We start from the raw sequence: 18,671 nt of genomic DNA on the forward strand, positions 1-18,671 counted from the left end.
TAAGACAATTAAAAGGCCCTGAAAAGGGGAGTTATCTGCACCAGTGGACATAGTTGTTTCCTCTACTTCAGGAAGAGGTCATCCTTGGGGTGAGGAAAGGAAGGTCCAGAGAAAACAGCAGCCAGCCTGCAGCCTGCTGTAGGGGGGTGCACCCTGCAATGTACAAGTAATGGGAGTTTTTAAGAGACCCCACTCTACATTTGGCAGCAACTAAGTCCCTAATTGAACAACATGAACATTTACATGGAGCCATCAGAAATTACCAGTTCCAGTCATGGACTAAAGACACTGGCACCAAAAGCTATGGCTATTCTACAAAATCAAATGAGCTCAGGATCATTTCTAGACCTGAGACCAACTGGCTTGGAGCAACGCAGTCTGTGTAATTGAACACTTGCCCTCCAAATAAGCTGCATGTTCAGGCTCCCAGGGACTCTGTATCAAATCTGTTAAATATTGAGTTTATTTTAATACTTGCTAGCATACTCCAGAGCCAAAATGAGCCAGATGTGATTCTGCAGCTACCATGCTTCAGGTCTCCGTGCTTAATTCCTACACGTTAATATTCCCCTACTTCTGCTCTCCAAAGAAGGAACTCTTGGCTGCACAATCCACTTGTCGTCTCAATGACAAAGACACAGTGAGACAGCAGTCCAACCACAAAGCATGTATGAAAAGAGGCAGCACTCTGCGCTTTAGGGGAATAAACCCTCATATAGCATGTGCAGAATGGAGTCAGAGCTTGGACTATTTCACCAGGCTTTTGGGGATTTAGTGGAGAAATTTTCTTGGGATATCAGCTTTGAAGTCTCGGTCTTAGCACTCCACTGTAATGGGACTAGCTGTTCATGGACATTAATGGCCATTTAGGTCATCACTGTGGTTTGACACAGGGTCCTAGAGAGCTAAACGCACAAATACCTGATAGCTTTAGCTAAAGAATTGGATCCTTTAACCGTAATCGTTACTGCAACAGTCTTGGGCATCAGAAAGCAGCAAACACATGTCCTTGCAGGACAGTGAGCCTCTGTTGCCAACATAACAGAAAACTGTAATCTACAGCCAGGAAAACCTAAGTAAAGGTCAAATTCAGTAGTTTCAGGGACTGCAAGGATACTTGAATCCTACTGTGGCAAGGTCTGCGATGCAGCTTCACACAGCCCAGGACCCCTTCATCCTCTGGCCTAGATCAGCATCAAAGCCACTTGCATCATGAGGCCAGGAAAAACAAAATAGAGGCTGCTCAGGGGCTGGCTGGAGCACATCTTCAGTGGCTTGTATTGCCCTTCCCCACACAAAGGTGAGATGTCTGTCCACATGCTGGGTGGCCACTGTCTCAAGGGGAGGCTCTGGGTGGGAGGTGGACGCAGTTGGAGCCCCGTGGTCATCTGTTCATGCGCTGCAGGATGGTCACGCAGCCGTGATAACTGGTACAGCGCTGCAGCGGCGGCTGCTGCTCCACGCTCCCCGTTACCGGGTCGAAAGTGAACGCTTTGTCCGTGCCTTCTCCGTTCTCGTCTCGGCCGCCCAGGATGTAAATCTTCCCTCCACACACCGTCAGGCCACAACTCTCCTGGAAAGCAGAAAGAAAGCCCAAGAGCTGAGGAGCAAGACTCCAGCTTTAGGCAATGGGGCTGAGCAGGGGGGTGAGTCATTGCAATGGGCTCAACTCTCACCTGCCCAGCAGAAGGGAGTGAAAGTAGATAGGATAAGTGATGTCTGGCCCTTGGGGTGCTGCAATCTTACTGTTTCAGTAAGAGTTTAGGCACTTGAAATGCCTCAAGCCAGCGATGGGACCGTTGCTGTTTCTGGCAGTCCCCCAGCCTCACAAGCACGCCAAGAGACCAGAGACCCAGCCAGCACCTCCCTGTTAAAGCCACTTATAAGGGTGCACTGATACGGGCATTTTAATTCAGATCGGGATGAGATGTGTCCCATCATTCCTCTTCAGTGTGCCACAGCTCACATCGCAGCATGGCTTTGGAGTGCAAAACTGTGATGACACTAAACCAAGATACACAACCACCATCAGTCCGTGTTCAGACCACAGACCAGACTAGAGCCAGTATAACCCTCACCCTGAAACACATAGTGTGGAGAACAGGTCCTCAACACCAGTGGTTTCACCCTACAGATCCACTCCTCTGGCATTAATAGCTAGTCAAGAAGACTAGCTCAGCAAGAAAACTTGGGTTTGCTGTAGGAGAGACATCCTCCAAGCAGTATGGACACTGATGGTGAGTACATATGTTTGAGTTGCTCTGCATAGGTCACGTTCACATGCTCAGACCCCAGCTCACAATGTATTTTCCTTGCTTTCAATCTCAGCAAAGCACAGGTGGCTCCTATCCTAGAGAGAGAGGAAAGGCTCAGAGCTTCTTTCCTAAAGCTCTTCCTTACCAGAGGCCCAGGGAGGGTGGCCACTTCTCGCCAGCTGTCTTTTCTTGGATCGTAGCTGAAGATTTTACTGAGGAGTCCACCTACAACATAAATGATGTTGTCCAAGCAGACAGCACTGATGCACCTCTGGTAAAAAGGGGTGGGAGACAAGAGCGTCCACTTGTTGTCCTCTGGATCATAACACTGGACCTGGGAGGAGAAATGCAGCTATGGGAACATGAATTTACCACATCTCCCTGCTTGGATGAAGCTCATATTCACTACAAATAAAAGTGCATGGGGACAGAAACACAGATGGGAACTTCACACCCAGAGACCAGTGCAGTGAGCAAAGGGATGAGGGGTTCTAGCATTCCCTCTTGCATTCAAGTCTCCCAGACAAACTACAAGCAGCCAGGGTGGCTGTCCTTGACCCAGACAGCACATGGTTAAGTGTTCAGAGGCAGAGCTGAGAAGCACTGATGTCTCTTCCTGCAGCTTGGGAGACCAGAAGCATGTCTGGCTTGCAGAGGTCTCCTCCAGGCAGTTACTACTGTTGCTGCTCATCTGACGTGAATGCCCACAGTGTTGGAGGTTTGTTCCTGTGGTGCCTCAGGGCTGACCAGGCTTCAGAGCAGAACAGGCTCTACTGAAACCATGCCTAATACACTGTCAACTCCTGACACCTTCCCTCTCTGGTCCTTAAGTCTCATTGGCTTCCATTTAAATGTATGACTTCTCATCTTATAATAAGGGAGCCTTCATTAGTCTTCAAAAAAAAAAGGGGCCCTTGTAGCTTAAGGACAACCCCATTTCCCTCCACATTCCCTGGCAAACCTTCTTTTTTTAGGTGTCTGTCCATTATTGATGCCCCAGCAATACCTTGTCGGTGTTAGCGGTGTCATCCACAGCACCACCCAGCACATAGAGCTTGTTCAGGCAGGAGACCACAGCCGCTGAGCTCACGGCTTGAGGCAGCGGGGCCAAGGTTGACCAGCTGTTGGAGAAGGTGTCATAGCACTCCACGCTGGAGAGGCGGTAAAAACCATCAAAGCCTCCCACAGCATAGATCTGCCACAAAAGGAGCAAAGCAAGCCGATTAGAAACTTCTGGACTCGCCTAATGGGCTACGCTGTCACGGCATACATGAGGGGAGGCTAGGACTTGGCCAGAAAGACGGACATCAAGCCACAGTAAAACCTTGGGGTTGGACTAGATGACCTTTAAAGGTCCCTTCCAACTCAAACCATTCTATGATTCTATGAAATAGCCCACACTGTGTAGCTTTCACCCAAAGACTTAACACAGCTTCCTGCAGAAATCTTGCACCATCCCATGGTAGATCTTATTGCTACAACTTCATTTGTGGCTACTTCAGGTGACAACACACACCCAGCTGAAACAATGACGTCTTGGTTACGTCCTAGTTGTTCTCCCATCAAAAGCAACTGTAAATGACCCAGAAGACAAACACACACTGACAGTTTCTCATTGTACTGGGCAGCAGGAGAAGTGGGGGACAGTGCTCCACGTGGCTTCTTCCAAAATTTGGGCCATTGCTTACCTTGCCCTGAAGTGTTGCCATTTTGTGCCTCCATCGACCTTTCTGCAGACAAGCAACTTTGATCCAGACATTCAGCTGGGAGCTCAGCACCCAAACATCGTTGCTGCTGATGTGTCCTCCTGCAAAACAGAGGGATGGAGGGCTGGTGCGATCCCAGGAACAGCCCCATCACCTCACTACGCCACAATATTGCATAGTTCCTCCATGCAATGGAACAAGTTAGGCCAGAATACGATTATTGGGTTATGGCCATGTAAACTCAACTTCTCAAGGGAGATACCGTCTGGACTTCAAGGCACTTGTTACATTGCTCCATCCCTTATATAGAACTCATCTGATGGGCATTGTATTTTAAGCGAGGGACAGGCAGGAGACCCTGATGTTTTAGGAAACCCTATCTGACAGCACACACCAAAACCAGCTCATTCCACAGCTGAACAATTTTGACAGGAGGGAAAGGCTTTTTTAATACTGCCATCTTCCCCCTCAAAGGTGAAATTGTTCCTTGGGACAGCAAAATCCAAACCACCTAAGGATAAACTTCACCTAGAAGTGACTTTGCTCCAAAGGTGGGATGCATGTGAATGAGTCCTAGTGAATAGACCTAAGGAGTAGCTGTCCAAGCAGAGGTCGTGCTGTTCTTTGCAACCAGGAAGGGACCATCTGATCCAGGGTATCTCACCTGATATGTACACATCGTTCTTCAGTGTGCAGGCAGCAAACTCTGACTTGGTGTAGCCAGGCACGCTGGAAAGGGCTGTCCACTGCCTACTCCTTGGGTGGTAGAGGTCTGTGAAGGGCAGCTTCAGAAGGCCTTTCTTATCACAGCCCCCAATGATGACGATGACTTCTGCCATCTCCATGAACCTAGACCATGAAAGGCATGGGTAAGTCCCTGGGCCAGGCTACTTCTTTCCATCATCCCTCCCATCCTATCTAGGGCATTGGCAGCACAGTCCAATGGATAGAGCTGGCTCCTCTCCTGCACCAGCTACTGATTTTCTGGGCAAATTATTTCACACCTGCACCTTCCCTTTTGTCTGCACATTCAAATCAAAGGCAACTCCCAGATCAGGTGGGAAGGGGTCCAAATTGCATAGGGAAAGAAAATGGGAATGACCTTTAAAAGTCCTTCGTGAGATTGCCTCCTGCCACTCACCCTCCCCCTTCCAGCACAATCAAGCCTAATCCTTAAGGCACAGCCACAAGCGTGGAAAGCTGTTCCTGGCATCCCGCCTGCAACAAGCTCTCTGCCTGGAGAGAAAAGTGTTTCCAGGAAATCTCTTTCTCTCCAGCCCTAATAGCAGTGAGCAGACGAGACAGACAGCAGGGGAAGGAAAATCCTGCCAGCTAGTAGGTGGCAACAGAGGAACGGCTCTGTGGGAGGGAAGGGGAGAGGAAAGAGGAGGGTGAAAGAGGATTTGAAAGACTTGGTCCAATCCCCAGCTCTGCCATGGTTTGTGCAGGCTGAGACAATTCACTTAAGACCAACTCTGTAAAAGGAGGGAGGTTAAATGTGGATGCTGGGGGGTGGGATTTATCCCCAGTGAATTTTAGCTGTTTGCATCCTTGACGAGGTCACCACGGACCCTGTTGTTGAGCAGTTCTCTACATAATAGCCTGTTGTGGTATTCAGCACAGAGAAGATGTGTCAAACCATCTCTTCCACCTGACAGAAACATGCCCTAAATGCCAGGCTGGGACTTCTGAGATGCACTGGGGCAATCTCCGTCCTTCTGCCCAGGCTGCTCCACTGAGCGGCAAAAAAACCTGCACTCCTTGGGCTGAAGAGCTGGAGAGCACAAAAACCTGGTCCTGCAGCCCCATGGTCATGGGCGTCCTTTAGAAAAGGATGGGGAGCCCTGCAAACCAACTCGGTTTGATGTAGCAACCCACCCCAGAGCAGAGGTGTCCATCAGCACTCTTACCAAGCACATACTAAGGGACCTGTGGCACCATGAAGAAACAGCAGAGACTTAAACCATGGCTGGTCAAATCCAAACTTCACAGTCACAAAAAGGTGCAGATTTCCACACACACTCAACCCTAGAAATCACTTTTTCTTTGCCTCCTCCACTTTACACTGGCAGCTGCCTGGGCCAGTATCTTTTTATCTTCTGCTGTTCATCAATAAATCAATGGAAAGAAAAAAATAAAAAAATAAATAATAATTTGGGGATGCCTAGGTAGCCACCTGGACAGTAACTGCTTTTTTTTCACTGCATAGTAATTCCTGACCCTGCAGCAATGCCTTTGAGGTAGGCACCACGCTGATGGCCAGGAGGACTGAGACTGGTCCAAGGTTTCCTGCTAACAGACAGCTTGGAGAAGGTGAGAGAGAGACCAAAAGAGGTGAAATGAGAGCAGACCAGTGGCAGAGCTGGGAATGGAAAACAGGTCTCAACCCAGTGCTCTACCCATTTGTGAAAGCAGATGGAAGTCGAGAGCTACAAACACCTTTTCCTGCCCATAGTCTGGACACATATCTGGAGAGCATCATTGCACAGAACATTGTGACTACAGCAGTTTTTGCCAACAAAAAAAAAAGTGGCACATGCATTAGTATAAATTTCACAGGAATCTTTTAAGCTAGGCAAACATCTCCAATGTCTCCATTTTGGAAACAGGGATGCCAAAAGTGAAGCAATTGGGCGGGGTGGGGGGGGGAGGAAAAACAACCCAAGAACACTGAAACTTCAAGATCCATCAACTTGAGCCATGCAGGTCTAGGGAACAAGATGCTGAGTTTTACCTTCTGGGCCTTGATCGCAAAGAGCTGACCTCGTTCCCGAGGATGTAGTACTTGCGGGCCTCATGCAGTAGAGGAATGCACTCCTTTGAGTCCTGGATGAGTCCATCCATTTCCACCTTCTCCAGGAAGTAGGTGGGGTCGAGCAGAGGCAGACGCACATGCTCAAGGAGCTCCTTCAAGGCTCCCTTCCTGGCAGGTATGTCATGCCGTACCCAGCGCATGACTGCTTCGAAGACCACTTCCTCCTTGGGGACCACCAGCTGCTCATCGGACAGATATTCAACCAGCTCCTTCACACCCATCTCCAGGAACTCTTCATGACATGACACCTCCACAAAACACTCCAGCATGAACCTCTTGCTCTTTTCTGTCAGGGACGTGATGGAGAATGAATCAGCAAACTTCATGATGCCCAAACAATTGCATGGGTGAAGCCGGCCTTCAAGGAAGGTGACACAAGCATCTCTGAGCTTGGAGATCTGCAGCAAGTCAGACAGTTCCAAGATGCCTTCAACATTGTCCTCCTGAATGATGATGTTCCCCCCATACATATAGTCAAGAAGGAGAGACATGGTGGAAGCAGAAATCTTCTGGATATTAATGATATCCTGGTGGCCTTCCTTGAGATTGCCACCAAACATGGCCCGGAAATACGTGCTGTTGGCTGACAAAGTAGCACGGTGACAGGGGAATTCTTGTCCATCAATTAAGAGCACCACATCTGTGAAGATGCCGCTCTGCCGGTAGGAGTTCAGTGTCTGGAGGATTTGCTCAGCATGGCAGGACCCACTGCAGAGCTTCATGTGCAGCTTTTCTTTGCTCGGGTCCCGCGTTACATTTTCCAGGCTGCTTGTCCTGAAACTTGATTCTTCTTTCATCATTCGATGCATCCTGATTGGGAAGCAGTGAAGGAGACAAGAGAACAGTACACTATTAAAATATCTGACTGCAATGTCCAACACCATCACAGTTTCTGCATCTTCCTTGGTGCCATGAGGAAGTACAGATTCCAGCCAAAATATAGCCAGACTCTGCCCCTTCATCTGCACACACGGCTCCTCCTCAGTAACCAACATTGCCTCCAAACCACAGTGATGGGCACTAGGATATTTCCAATCCAACCCCATCTCAGTATTTGCTGCTATGGAGATGTCATCTTCTGCTTTTAGGAGATGTTTCTTCTAAGGCAGTTGCCTTGCCCAACCTATGCTGTACTAACAGCTCGACACCCTTTCCGTTCTTTCTGACATCTTGCAGCTCTTATGAACTGCTTTCCTTGTCCTGCCAAATGCAAGCGCTCCACAGTACAGCCCAGCTGGGAGAAATGCAGCATTTTGACTTTTTCTGTCCACCACGTTTCCCCAGATGTCTGATTCCAGGAAAAAAAAAAAAAGCAGAAGTAAGGATGTGAGATTGAGATTTGCCAAAGGTAGCTATTGACACGACCTGCCCAAAAGCAGGGGAGATGTCTACACCTGACATACCTTTCTGCTAGATTTGCTCTCCAGATGATTTTAAGTCTTTCCTAAAGGACTTCATAAAGCGATTGCAACGAAGCACAGCAGACTTCCCTCATTCGAGCTCTAACAGTTCACACTGACAGCGTGAGCAGCAGGACCCATCCTGAGCACCCACGTGCTCAGCCTGGAGGCTGCAAATAGCTGCACATCCAAAAGGGTGATCCCTGCTCAAGTGGACGTGAGACAGCCAGATCACCTGTAAAGAGTAATCCCTGGGGAGAAGGACCTCTACCTGCAGAGGCAGGGTCTGAAAAGCAGGGGAGCATCATGGCATCGCAATAGCGACAAGAATCGACTCACTCTGACAACAGTGAGAGAATCAGAGACCCCAAACCCTCCGCTGCCTCCAGTGTCCTAGACCCACTAACAGGTTGGCTCTGCCCCATTTCCTCCACTTGTCCCCAAAAGCCCACCCTGACCCATCAGTGTTGCACAGACCCAGATGCTGGGAGGAAGAGTGAGTACAGGATTGAACCTGGGTTTCCTGGTGCTTGCCCGACTGCTCTCACCAGCTGGACGTTAAATAAAAGGGGCACAGCAATGCCACCACCTCTGTGTTAAAAGCATGACAGAGAGTGGGGGTGCCAGTGAGGGCCATCAGCTGAGCACTCCTGATCACAGCTTCTACCATGGCCATGCAGGTTTTAGATTGCTTTTCTGAGGCTCTGTAACAGCAAAGAGCCCTTTTGGGGGTGGCTCAGGCTCTGCTCTTAAGGGTCCTCTGACCAGAGCCTGACCTCTTAAGGGTCAGGCTCTGGAGCATCTCACCACAAGCCTCTGGCAGAAGCACAAGTCCCCACTGGGGTGACAAGTTACCAGACATCAGTGGCTTTGTGGTGTCCACACGCTTCCCTGCAGGAAGGCAGGTAGCACATCCCTTGCGGAGGATTACCTTGAATTTCTCATGAGTCAAAATCCCTGTCTTAGCTCTAGTCCTTCATCTCTTTTCCTACACCTGCACCTCCCAGACAGCCATCACGTATGACCACAGACCCCAAAGATGCTCAGATTCTCCCCATGCTCCAGAGGACACCTCCTGGCTGCACCTGCACCAGGGTAGCTGCGTGTAGGACAACCAGATCTAGTCCTGAGGAGCCTCACCCCACCACCCCAAGAAAGTGTCACCGTATCCTTTGTGCCTCCAGAATCCCCCAGCAACGGGGAAAACACCTCTGCCTGTGCAATGGGCGAGCTGCAGAGACCTAAAGAACGGTGAAGCAGCACGACAAGCCCTAACTAAACATCTAAGAAATCCTGTGGGAATGGATGAAGGCTCTAAACACCCCGAATGCCACTGATGGGTGCTCAGGGCTGCGTACAGGAGGGAATTGCTGTTAGTCAGTTCAAAGTGATTTAGAGAAGTTACAACAAAGGCAGCTCTCTAGAGACGCCTTTGCAAAGAACACGGCGGACTCCACGTTTCGCTGACACACGCGGCTCCAGCCAAGCCAAACACATCTATATCCCCGCTTCTCTCCTGATCCGCACACGTTTCCGAGCCATCAGGGGCATGCAGAGCTCTGTACGGCTCAGTGCTGGGAAGAAACAGCTCAGGCTGACCTCCTTACAAAGAGACACCCTCCTCCCTCCCCGGTTAATCCAAATGCCTTTCCCCAGCTCACATCGCTCCTGTCTACCCATGAGACAAACGACACCAATGCCAAAGAAACAGTGGGTTTGCCCCATTGCCCTCACCCATGCACACTCCTCTCCAGGTCACCCTCTCCATCCAAGTACCACACAGCAGCAAATGCTGGGTTTTTTTGGTTTTTTTTTTTTTTTTTTTTTTACAAGCCTCCCCAGCTGCTATAGTGCAAGAAGTCCAACGTTACCCGGCCCACAGGTTGTGTCCTCCAGGTGGGACCTAGCGAAGACTCAACTTCCCTCTCGGAGAGCTCCCATCCACGTCGGGGCTCTTCACGGAGACGAGTCCCCTCTGCAAAGCACGCTCAGCCCTTCTCCAGCAATGCTTGGGGAAACACAAAAGCATCCCCTTTATCCTCACTGCCAGAGAGGTGGGGGAGAAATCTGCTTTTGTTTCTCCTGAATGACATGCCGGAGAGCTACCGGGCATTAGCCATGCAGCTGTCAATAACAGCCAGCCAGGGAGGAGCCAGGACCAAGGGAAAACCCATCACAGCTCAGGGAAAATATATCACACCAGGGCAGCTTAAGAGGGCCGAGCCATCTGGAGAGCAAATTGGGGTCCAGGTGGAACAATTCATTTGATAGAGTCTCCGGCTTGCTGGAAACCAGACTAAAGACGATAAATAAAATACGGCTCTGTGAGCAAAAAGACGCCTGGAGCAGGAATGGACTGGGTCAGGGAGGAGCTGCAGTCCCCCTCATTAACGTGTGATAATTAGGTAATTAGGTCCTTGAGGATGATGAGGACAGAAGGGGAGGTTTGCTCCGTGTGGCTTTCTGCACCCTCCCCTCCAACCTGATCCCAGTTGTCGGCTGAATTTTTAAATGTTCATAGCAGGGATCAAAGGAGCCCTGGGGAAGATCCACGAAGTAACCCTTGGGCTGAAGGCTGTCAAACTCCCTAATTTGATGCAGCCAGCCTTCCCTCCATTGCCCAGCATCACTTTGACCAACTTGTATTATTTCACACTAGATTAAGAGAAATATTATTAATAACCAGCCCCTGCATGTTGTCATCCTGAAATAGCCTTTCTGCAGGGCAGCGCTGCTGCATTTGCTAGCTGGCTCCTTTCTGCTCCTCTCCCATCACTAGATGCAGGGCACAAGCTGGCATCCTGCTTGCTCCCAGCATTTACATATGAATCACTGGCAACCTGGAAGGGAGTGTGGTTTCCCAGCCCGCGCAGTGGGCTGGGAGGGTTGGGGGATTTGCTCTTAGGACCTTCCACCCTGATAGTGTTGGCACTGCCAGGCTGCACCGACCAGGGGTGCAACCATGTCTGCGCACTGATGGAGCTAGAGATGACCAGGAGTGGGTCATCAGGACAAATGGCAGCACAGCACTGATCCTGCCCCGTGGGGCACAGCAAAAAGGTCTCCAGAGTGTTGGAAGCTCTTCAGCAAGATTGCAAAGCTGTCATCTTCTTGCAGCCATAAAGCACAGGGCTACCAACCTGTTCAAAACCAAACCCCAGCAGTGTGTGCAGCCCCAGAGGTGGGGAGGACCAGCTACTAAGAGTTGTAAACACACAAAGTGACCACAATGAGAAGGCTTTGCAGGGTGCAGCTGTCCCCTTGGCCATGCCAAGCCGCCTATCGAGCAGATTTCTACAGCCAGACTGCACTGCACTTGGCCCTGGATCTCCCTGTGTGAGCCACCATGCCCCAAAGTGGCTGTCACTGTGCAAAGGCTGTGCTACAACCCATGCTTGTGGGCTTTTTGCTTGAAACAGAGGGCATTAAATACCCCATAGAGCTGCAGGATGTGGGGGTGTTTGAAAGGGGTAGACAGCACCGGAGGAAGGATGCCTTATGCAGGGCAGGAGCTCAACCTCTCCTTTGCTCCCAGTGCCCTGGGTCTTCTCCCAGGGTAGACACAGACACCAGGAGCAGTGATCTTACAGTTAATTAGGACTCTAAAATCCCTTCTTCACATTAAAAATGCTCAGCCCCTGGCAAATGGCCCGTAGAAGCCATTAGGCACAAAGCCACAAGCATTAAAAGGATGCAGAAGGGAAATACAAGTAGATAGGACCAGGAACTCCAGGCATCTGTTGGGGAAAGCTCGCTGTGAATGTAGGATCAAAGCTTCCTGAAGGAGCAGCAGACTATGCATGTCAGGAGGAGAAAGGAATAGGAAGGAGAAGGGATGCAGCTAAGCTGAAAGGAAAGCAAGGAAAAAAGAATGGAAAGGACAAGAGGAAAGGTAGAAGAGAGTTTTGGATAAATCAGGTAACGGCGACCATGGTGAGACATCTTGAGGCAGATGGTCACTAGGAGTTGATAACGCTGTGGTCTCTACCTCCCTACCACATGTCGAAGAGAAGGAAATGCATCCTATCCAGGACAGCTGTCTATGCACTCCTGGCACCACCATCCATGGCTCCACCTTGCCATGGAGAGTCAGAACACCCTCTTTTCACCCTCAGCCAGTTAGCAGAAGTGAAGGGCAGCCACCAGCCACTGGGAGAAGAGACCAAAGCAGGAGAGCCAAGTAGATGAGTAAGGGCAGAGAAGTAACTAGAATAGAAACAGGGTCCAGAAGGAAGAGAGGGAGAAAACTAAGAGCTTAAGAGGGAAAAAAAAACAACTTGGTTTCCTATTTCACATATTATCAATACCCACATTGAGCTTGAAACCTGGGCAGGAGCTTCATCCAAGAAGAGGTTGCTTGCACCAAGAGTCCTGGAGAAGGAAAACCAGCCTTCAGCCTCATGCCGCTGCTGCTGCTCACATCATGGCTAGACTTTTAGTGCTGAGTTTGAACTTTGAAAGCTCCTAGCCACTGCATCATATTAAGGCTTTAGCAGAGATATAAGAGAGCCTTCTTATAGCAGATAACTGCGTAGGCCTAGGGCATGGTCACATCAGCATCACCTCCCAGACCCCAGGACTACAAATCTACTGACAAATTTAAAGGGCTGGAAAGGTTCCCAGATACCATGAGAACTATCCCAGCTGTACCACTAAGCTCTTATAAATAAGGGCAGTTTTAGAGAGGAAGAAAAAGAGTTAAATAGCACAATGTTGGCTGACCCAAGCCATTTGGGCTTAGAGCCAGCAACCAATCCTCAGCTCTTTTATTTGAATAACAGACACAGCCTACATGACTCTCATTTCTCTCCTTTCAACTTTTCAATATCTTTCCCTAGGGTACAGCAACGACAGCCTCCAGTTAGGGATTATTCAATACTGTAGATATCAGGAGCGCTACCCCTTCCCCTAGGGCAATTTTATATTGAACACTCAAATGCTATTCCCAGAGCCAGTCAAATTCATGACACGGTACTGACTACCCATCACCAACCAGCGAGATAGCGTTGTATTTACTTTAATCCCTTTCAACTATCAGTTAAATGCAGCCATTCAGGGGCTGGAGAAAACAGCTGCTTAACAAAGAACAATCCCACGCTGACCCAGACAAGATCCCCTTCTCACCCAAAGCACCCTCTGTCTGCAGCTGGGACCAGATCTTGGGGTAAAGAATAAAAAAAATAGAGCAAGCACCAAGCAAGCCTTTCCCTTAATATACACATTTAGCAAAGAACTGCTCAGGGACTTCCCAAGCTGGATCTTGCATCCAGACTCCTGTGTTTAATAAGTACTAATGGACATATGAACCATTTATTCCTCTTTGAACGTGCTTATGGTTTTTGGCCTTCACAGCACCCTGAGGCAATGACTTGCATAATGTTAAAAATACATTGCTTCCCGTTTGGTTTAAAACTGCTGCCCAATCGCTTCTATGGGTGCATCATTGTCCCCATGTGGCCACAAACACTGAAAAATTATTCTGTCATTACTGTTCAAGACTCAGGTCTGCACAGTCACCTCTTCTCTGCATGATTGCTTTTCAGCTACTTTCTTATAAAACCTGGATGGGAGAGAACCACAGAATCATGGAACAGTTTGGGTTGGAAGGGACCTTTCAAGGTCACCTAGTCCAAACCCCCCCGCAATGAGCAGGGACATCTTCAACTAGATCAGGTTGCTCAGAGCCACGTCCAACCTGGCCTTGAATGTTTCCAGGGATGGGGCATCTACCACCTCTCTGGGCAACCTGTGCTGGTGTCTCACCACCCTCATCGTAAAAAATGTCTTTGTTATATGTAGTCTAAAACTACCCTCTTTTATTTTAAAACCATCACCCCTTGTCCTATTGCAGCAGGCCCTGCTAAAAAGTCCCTCCCCATCTTTCTTATCAGCCCCCTTTAAGTACTGGAAGGCCGCTATAAGGTCTCCCCAGAGAGGTCTCCCCTCTTCTCCAGGCTGAACAACCCCAACTCTCCCAGCTTTTCTCCACAGCAGAGGTGTTCCAGCCCTCTGACCATTTTCATGGCCTCCTCTGGACCCGCTCCCACAGCTCCATGTCTTTCCTGTGCTGAGGACCCCAGAGCTGGACGCAGCACTGCAGGGGGGGTCTCACCAGAGCGGAGCAGAGGGGCAGAATCCCCTCCCTCGCCCTGCTGGCCACGCTGCTCTGGCTGCAGCCCAGGATATGGTTGGCTTTCTGGGCTGCGAGCGCACATTGTCTGCTCATGTCCAGCTTTTCATCCACCAGCACCCCCAAGTCCTTCTCTGCAGGGCTGCTCTCCATCCCTTCATCCCCCAGCCTGTATGGATACCAGGGGTTTCCAGGTGCAGGACCCTGCACTTGGCCTTGTTGAACCTCATGAGGTTCATGTGGGCCCACTTCTTGAGCTTGTCCAGGTCCCTCTTGAATAGCATCCCTTCCCTCAGGTGTGTCAACTGTACCACACAGCTAGATGTCAGCAAGAGGAGATGCAACACAACTGTACCGATCTCAAGACAGATGGATCTCCAAAACTCCCTCTGGTCAGACCTTTAGCTCCCTCATGAAGCATGAAAAAGCAGAAACACAGGAGGAAGATCAAGGCATCGCCATTTTGCAAACGATCCCAGAACACAAAACAATGTCACAGACTGGCAGGGGAATACTGACAGTTTATTTCACAGAGCATTGCAGAGTTTATTTTGGTCTAGCTCTATTTTCATCAAAAAAGTATCATCCCTTTAAAAAAAAAAAGGTAGCAAGTATTCAGGACGATAATGGTAACAGTCAGTGCATTACGAATAAAGTTTGGGTCTCGTCATAAAAAAAAAGAAAGAAAAAAGTGAATTGTGAAAACAAGTCTTTGTTGGATTGCTTTTAACACTTCCAAGCTTTTAAGCACTTGACCTTTCAATAAAGTCATCTCCAAGGATAAAAACAGAACATGCAGGTGATTATCAACAGATGCTGAGATTTAACATCATCTCTCACTTGGCAATGACAATCCACCAGGAATGTTTCAATACAGCACCACATTAAAAGGAGAAGCAACTTTGTTCTCAAAAGCCTTCAAATCCACCAAAATCTTGCAGTTCTGCAGAAAAAACACACCGTGTTTCACAGACTTGAGAGTGTACCATATAGAAGGACAGTCTTTGGGGAAGGTAAGAGGGAGCATGGACCAGGGTCTTATTCCACTTACATTCATAAAAACCCAGGGTAGATGCAAAGGAATTAAAGTCTTGATTTGCACTGCTTAGGAAGTGCTTATTAAAGCATCACAATTTTCACTATCAGTAGGCTTATTTTTCTTTTACATAGATAAGTTGGCCACTTTTGCCCCCAATTCTTACACACTAAGCCCAAGACTTCGGGGTTTCAAAATGTTACTGGAGTACGGCTTAAAAAAGATAGAGCAGTTCAGTGCTGCCAAAACAAGAACAAACTGCTCGAGGCTGGTTTTATCGTGGCTTATTTCTGGCCTTTCCAAGCCTGCTTTGGGTGTCAAATGTGATGCACATCAGCATCCCCCAGACCGCTTTCTCCTCTGCAAGGTGACTTCTCCCAGCCATTCACAGGCTCTACAACCCAGCTTGGTCAGCACCCGAAGACTCAGCCTCAGCTCCCATTCCCTCCACAGTAAACAACTTTGATGGTCCCATCGCTTTCAAGGCAGCACACACCAAGCTTCAAAGGAAGCTCACACTCAATGGTATTTCTCACGTTGTACGTTGTGTCGACCAAGATCCAGCAAGGAAGGGAGCAACCCAACATCAGAAGGCCACGGGGACTGAGCCAAGACCCATTCACAGCTCCGACAGCCTTCCGGCTGGCTTCAGCTGCCTTGGGAACAGGCTCCGTGTGAACAGCAAAGTGACCCAAAAACAGGCTCCTCTCCACAAGGCCTTGAAGGTCAAGAGCAGAGAGCTGAGACCGCCCTTGGGCTGGCTGTGAGCCATTTCAGGGAGGGGATAAAATTCAACTGTCATCTACTTTGCGTCTGAGCTTTTTTTTTTTTTTCTTTTAACCTCTGGTCTAGGATTTTGGTTTAAAGCCTTTTGCATACACGCTGATGAGAGCTCTTGCCTTCATGAGCCTGTCAGCATCTGCTGCAAGACCATCGCTCCTCTGGAGGACACGAACACGCAGCTTTAAAGATCCTGCTTTTAAAGCAAGGAGGAAAGGTCTCCTTGCAGGAATAAATTATACTCGGGGGCTGCTTCACTTTCCAAACTATTTACAACTCCTTCATCCATGAGCATCTCCTTGGCCCAGAGAGGGGGAAGCTCACACTGCACCACCACCTCCTCTTCCTACACGGGTGCAAGGACAGGGAAGCAAGGAGTGACTGCAAATGCCACTTGAAGTGGCAGGCACTTTAGCCAGATCTGAGTGGTGATGGTGCCCACGGCATTGCTTTTTGCAAGCCATCTGGGCTCCTGACAGAGCCCAACTCAGGGAGAAGATAGAAAGAAAAAAGGAAAAAAAAATAAAAAATGAAAGCATTGCTGCCAGCAGAGGCTAATCTACAGCCAATGCTCAGGATTTGCCTTCAAGACTGCAGCAGGACATTTCAAGAAGGCCATTCCCCTGCGAGCATCCAGGCTTTGGGGAAGGAGGACAGGACAGGGAGAAGGTGCCCAAGTGACTGAGCCAGTACAACCCCTTCCCTGGTTCTCAACTTCAGCAGGGAAGAGCGGTGCTCTCTCCTCTCCTAGGAAAGCTTCTCTCCTCCCAACAGCCTCTTGTTGCATTAGAGCTAAAACTTCATTGCCCAGGAAAGGGGGAGGGGGGGGGGGGGACAAAAAAACTGTAACAAAAATGACACTTCACAAGAACATCACGACGTTCAGCTACACAGTCGCTGCACCAAGGGAAGGAGTGGAGCAGGGCAAGGGGGAGAAAGGGGAGACACGTCCAACGTGTTTTTCCCAGAACCCCCCAGGGAGTCTCAGGCTGTCACGTCAAGATTCAAATAACTTCAGCCATAAGGTTGAGGATTTAATGAACACGGTATTTCCACTCATGCCCTGGAAAAATTACACTCAAAAGAGAGACAAAAAAATTCAGATTTTCTACATATTTACAAAAATAAGCCCCACAACCTCACAACCAAGGAGGTGGAGCAGCTAGTGATGGGGTATGGGAAGGGGTCTCTGCCCGACCAGCAGTTCCTCAAAGGTTCCCATCCCACAACAAGCAGGAGAGCACAGCTCTCACTGCCGGAGCGAACGCAGGGGCGGCCACACGCCGGGGTTGGGTTGGAGCCCCTCAGTTCATCCGCAGCCTGGTGTCCCGATGATCCGTGGGGGTGACCATCTCGTTGGCATAGCCGTTCTCGGAGCAGAGAGACAGCTCGTCCGTGGTCTCCACGCCATTGTTGATCTCTGGGGAGGGTAGAGAAGGTGGGGGGGACACATTGTCACAGGGGTGCAAGTCCCAAGAGCCCCCCATGGATGGGGAAACCGAGGCACTGAGCGGCTGTACAATTCCACTACATGGGATCCACCTGATCCTACAGGGATTTCACCCCAGGTTTAGTAACGCTGCACCCATTTAAAACCAGTTCTGAACAGGATCTGCCTCCAAATAGGAGCTCACCTCTATATTTCAGACCCTGACAACCCTGCCACCACCAGAGGCAAAGCTGGACCCCCCCATACACATGATGCTATGCCACAGGCTGAATTAGTCACCTGTGGGAAAAGGGTGCAAAGTACCTGAACTTAATCTCTACCCAAATGACCGTTCTGGAAAAGGGGAGACTCCTATAGTCACTGGTTTCACTGGGAAAAACGTGCAACCACCATTGTTTTAAATGTAAACACCCACCATAAGCAAGAACATTTGTTTCAGAGGCACAAAACTTGAATATATGTCCCCTACCTCTAAGGATATTTTGTGTCTAGGACATTTTATGTCTGGAACATGTTGGGGAGGCTTAATTCTGCTGTGACCAAATGCTTTCCCTCTCTGGGTTCCCTGGATTTACACCTGATTTTCACCATTTCTGGAGGGCAGAATCAGGCCCGCATTTCACACAATAAGCTCTTTGAAGCAAGAGTTGTCGTTTTGCTGTGTATGTGCCCAGTACAAAAAAAATCCTGATCCCTGCTGGAGATCTCTAGCCCCTAAATACAAAGAAAGAAAACCCATAACAAAGCTCAGGGGGAGATTATATTCACATTCCTTCAAATGGGAGTTTTTCAGCTTCATGCACCAACTTTAATCTTTTAAACCTAAATGTTTCCCTCTTTGTACACTTTGTACATTTCTGAGATCTTTCTTAGAGGTGGGCTGAGATGTTCCAACACAAATAAACTCTGGGAGGAGCACAAGGATATCAGGAACCCCTCAGTCTGCAGGAACATGGAATTCCAGGTCTACCCCAAACTCATCACCGCTATCTGTGGTGACCTATGCCATTATTTGAATGGGTTTTATAGCTTTTGACACACTGTTGACAATTCAGAGTGGAGATGATGTGGGACAGTATGAGAGCTGCATGGTATCACT

At 49.1% G+C, this 18,671-nt stretch overlaps 2 protein-coding genes across 6 annotated transcripts in view; both read right to left on the bottom strand.

The window, feature by feature from the left end:
• Positions 1-1,384: 1,384 nt before the first annotated feature.
• KLHL35 (kelch like family member 35) lies at positions 1,385-7,585 on the bottom strand. Its single transcript, XM_072855424.1, has 6 exons — positions 6,696-7,585; positions 4,626-4,810; positions 3,944-4,062; positions 3,262-3,450; positions 2,401-2,589; positions 1,385-1,573 (listed from the first exon to the last, which is right to left on the bottom strand). Exons 1-6 carry the CDS (start codon positions 7,583-7,585, stop codon positions 1,385-1,387), a joined length of 1,761 nt encoding a protein of 586 aa, XP_072711525.1.
• Positions 7,586-16,957: 9,372 nt separating this feature from the next.
• GDPD5 (glycerophosphodiester phosphodiesterase domain containing 5) overlaps positions 16,958-18,671 on the bottom strand; it is a 181,211-nt gene continuing 179,497 nt past the window's right edge. For all 5 annotated transcript variants that reach the window (XM_072855468.1, XM_072855438.1, XM_072855447.1 and 2 more), the window contains one exon: positions 16,958-17,542. In XM_072855468.1, coding sequence (XP_072711569.1) covers positions 17,427-17,542 — 116 coding nt within the window. In that variant the 3' untranslated portion in view covers positions 16,958-17,426. The remainder of the gene's footprint in view (positions 17,543-18,671) is intronic.

The sequence above is a fragment of the Ciconia boyciana genome, chromosome 1 (genome assembly GCF_034638445.1).
Source record: "Ciconia boyciana chromosome 1, ASM3463844v1, whole genome shotgun sequence".
Lineage (NCBI taxonomy): Eukaryota > Metazoa > Chordata > Aves > Ciconiiformes > Ciconiidae > Ciconia > Ciconia boyciana.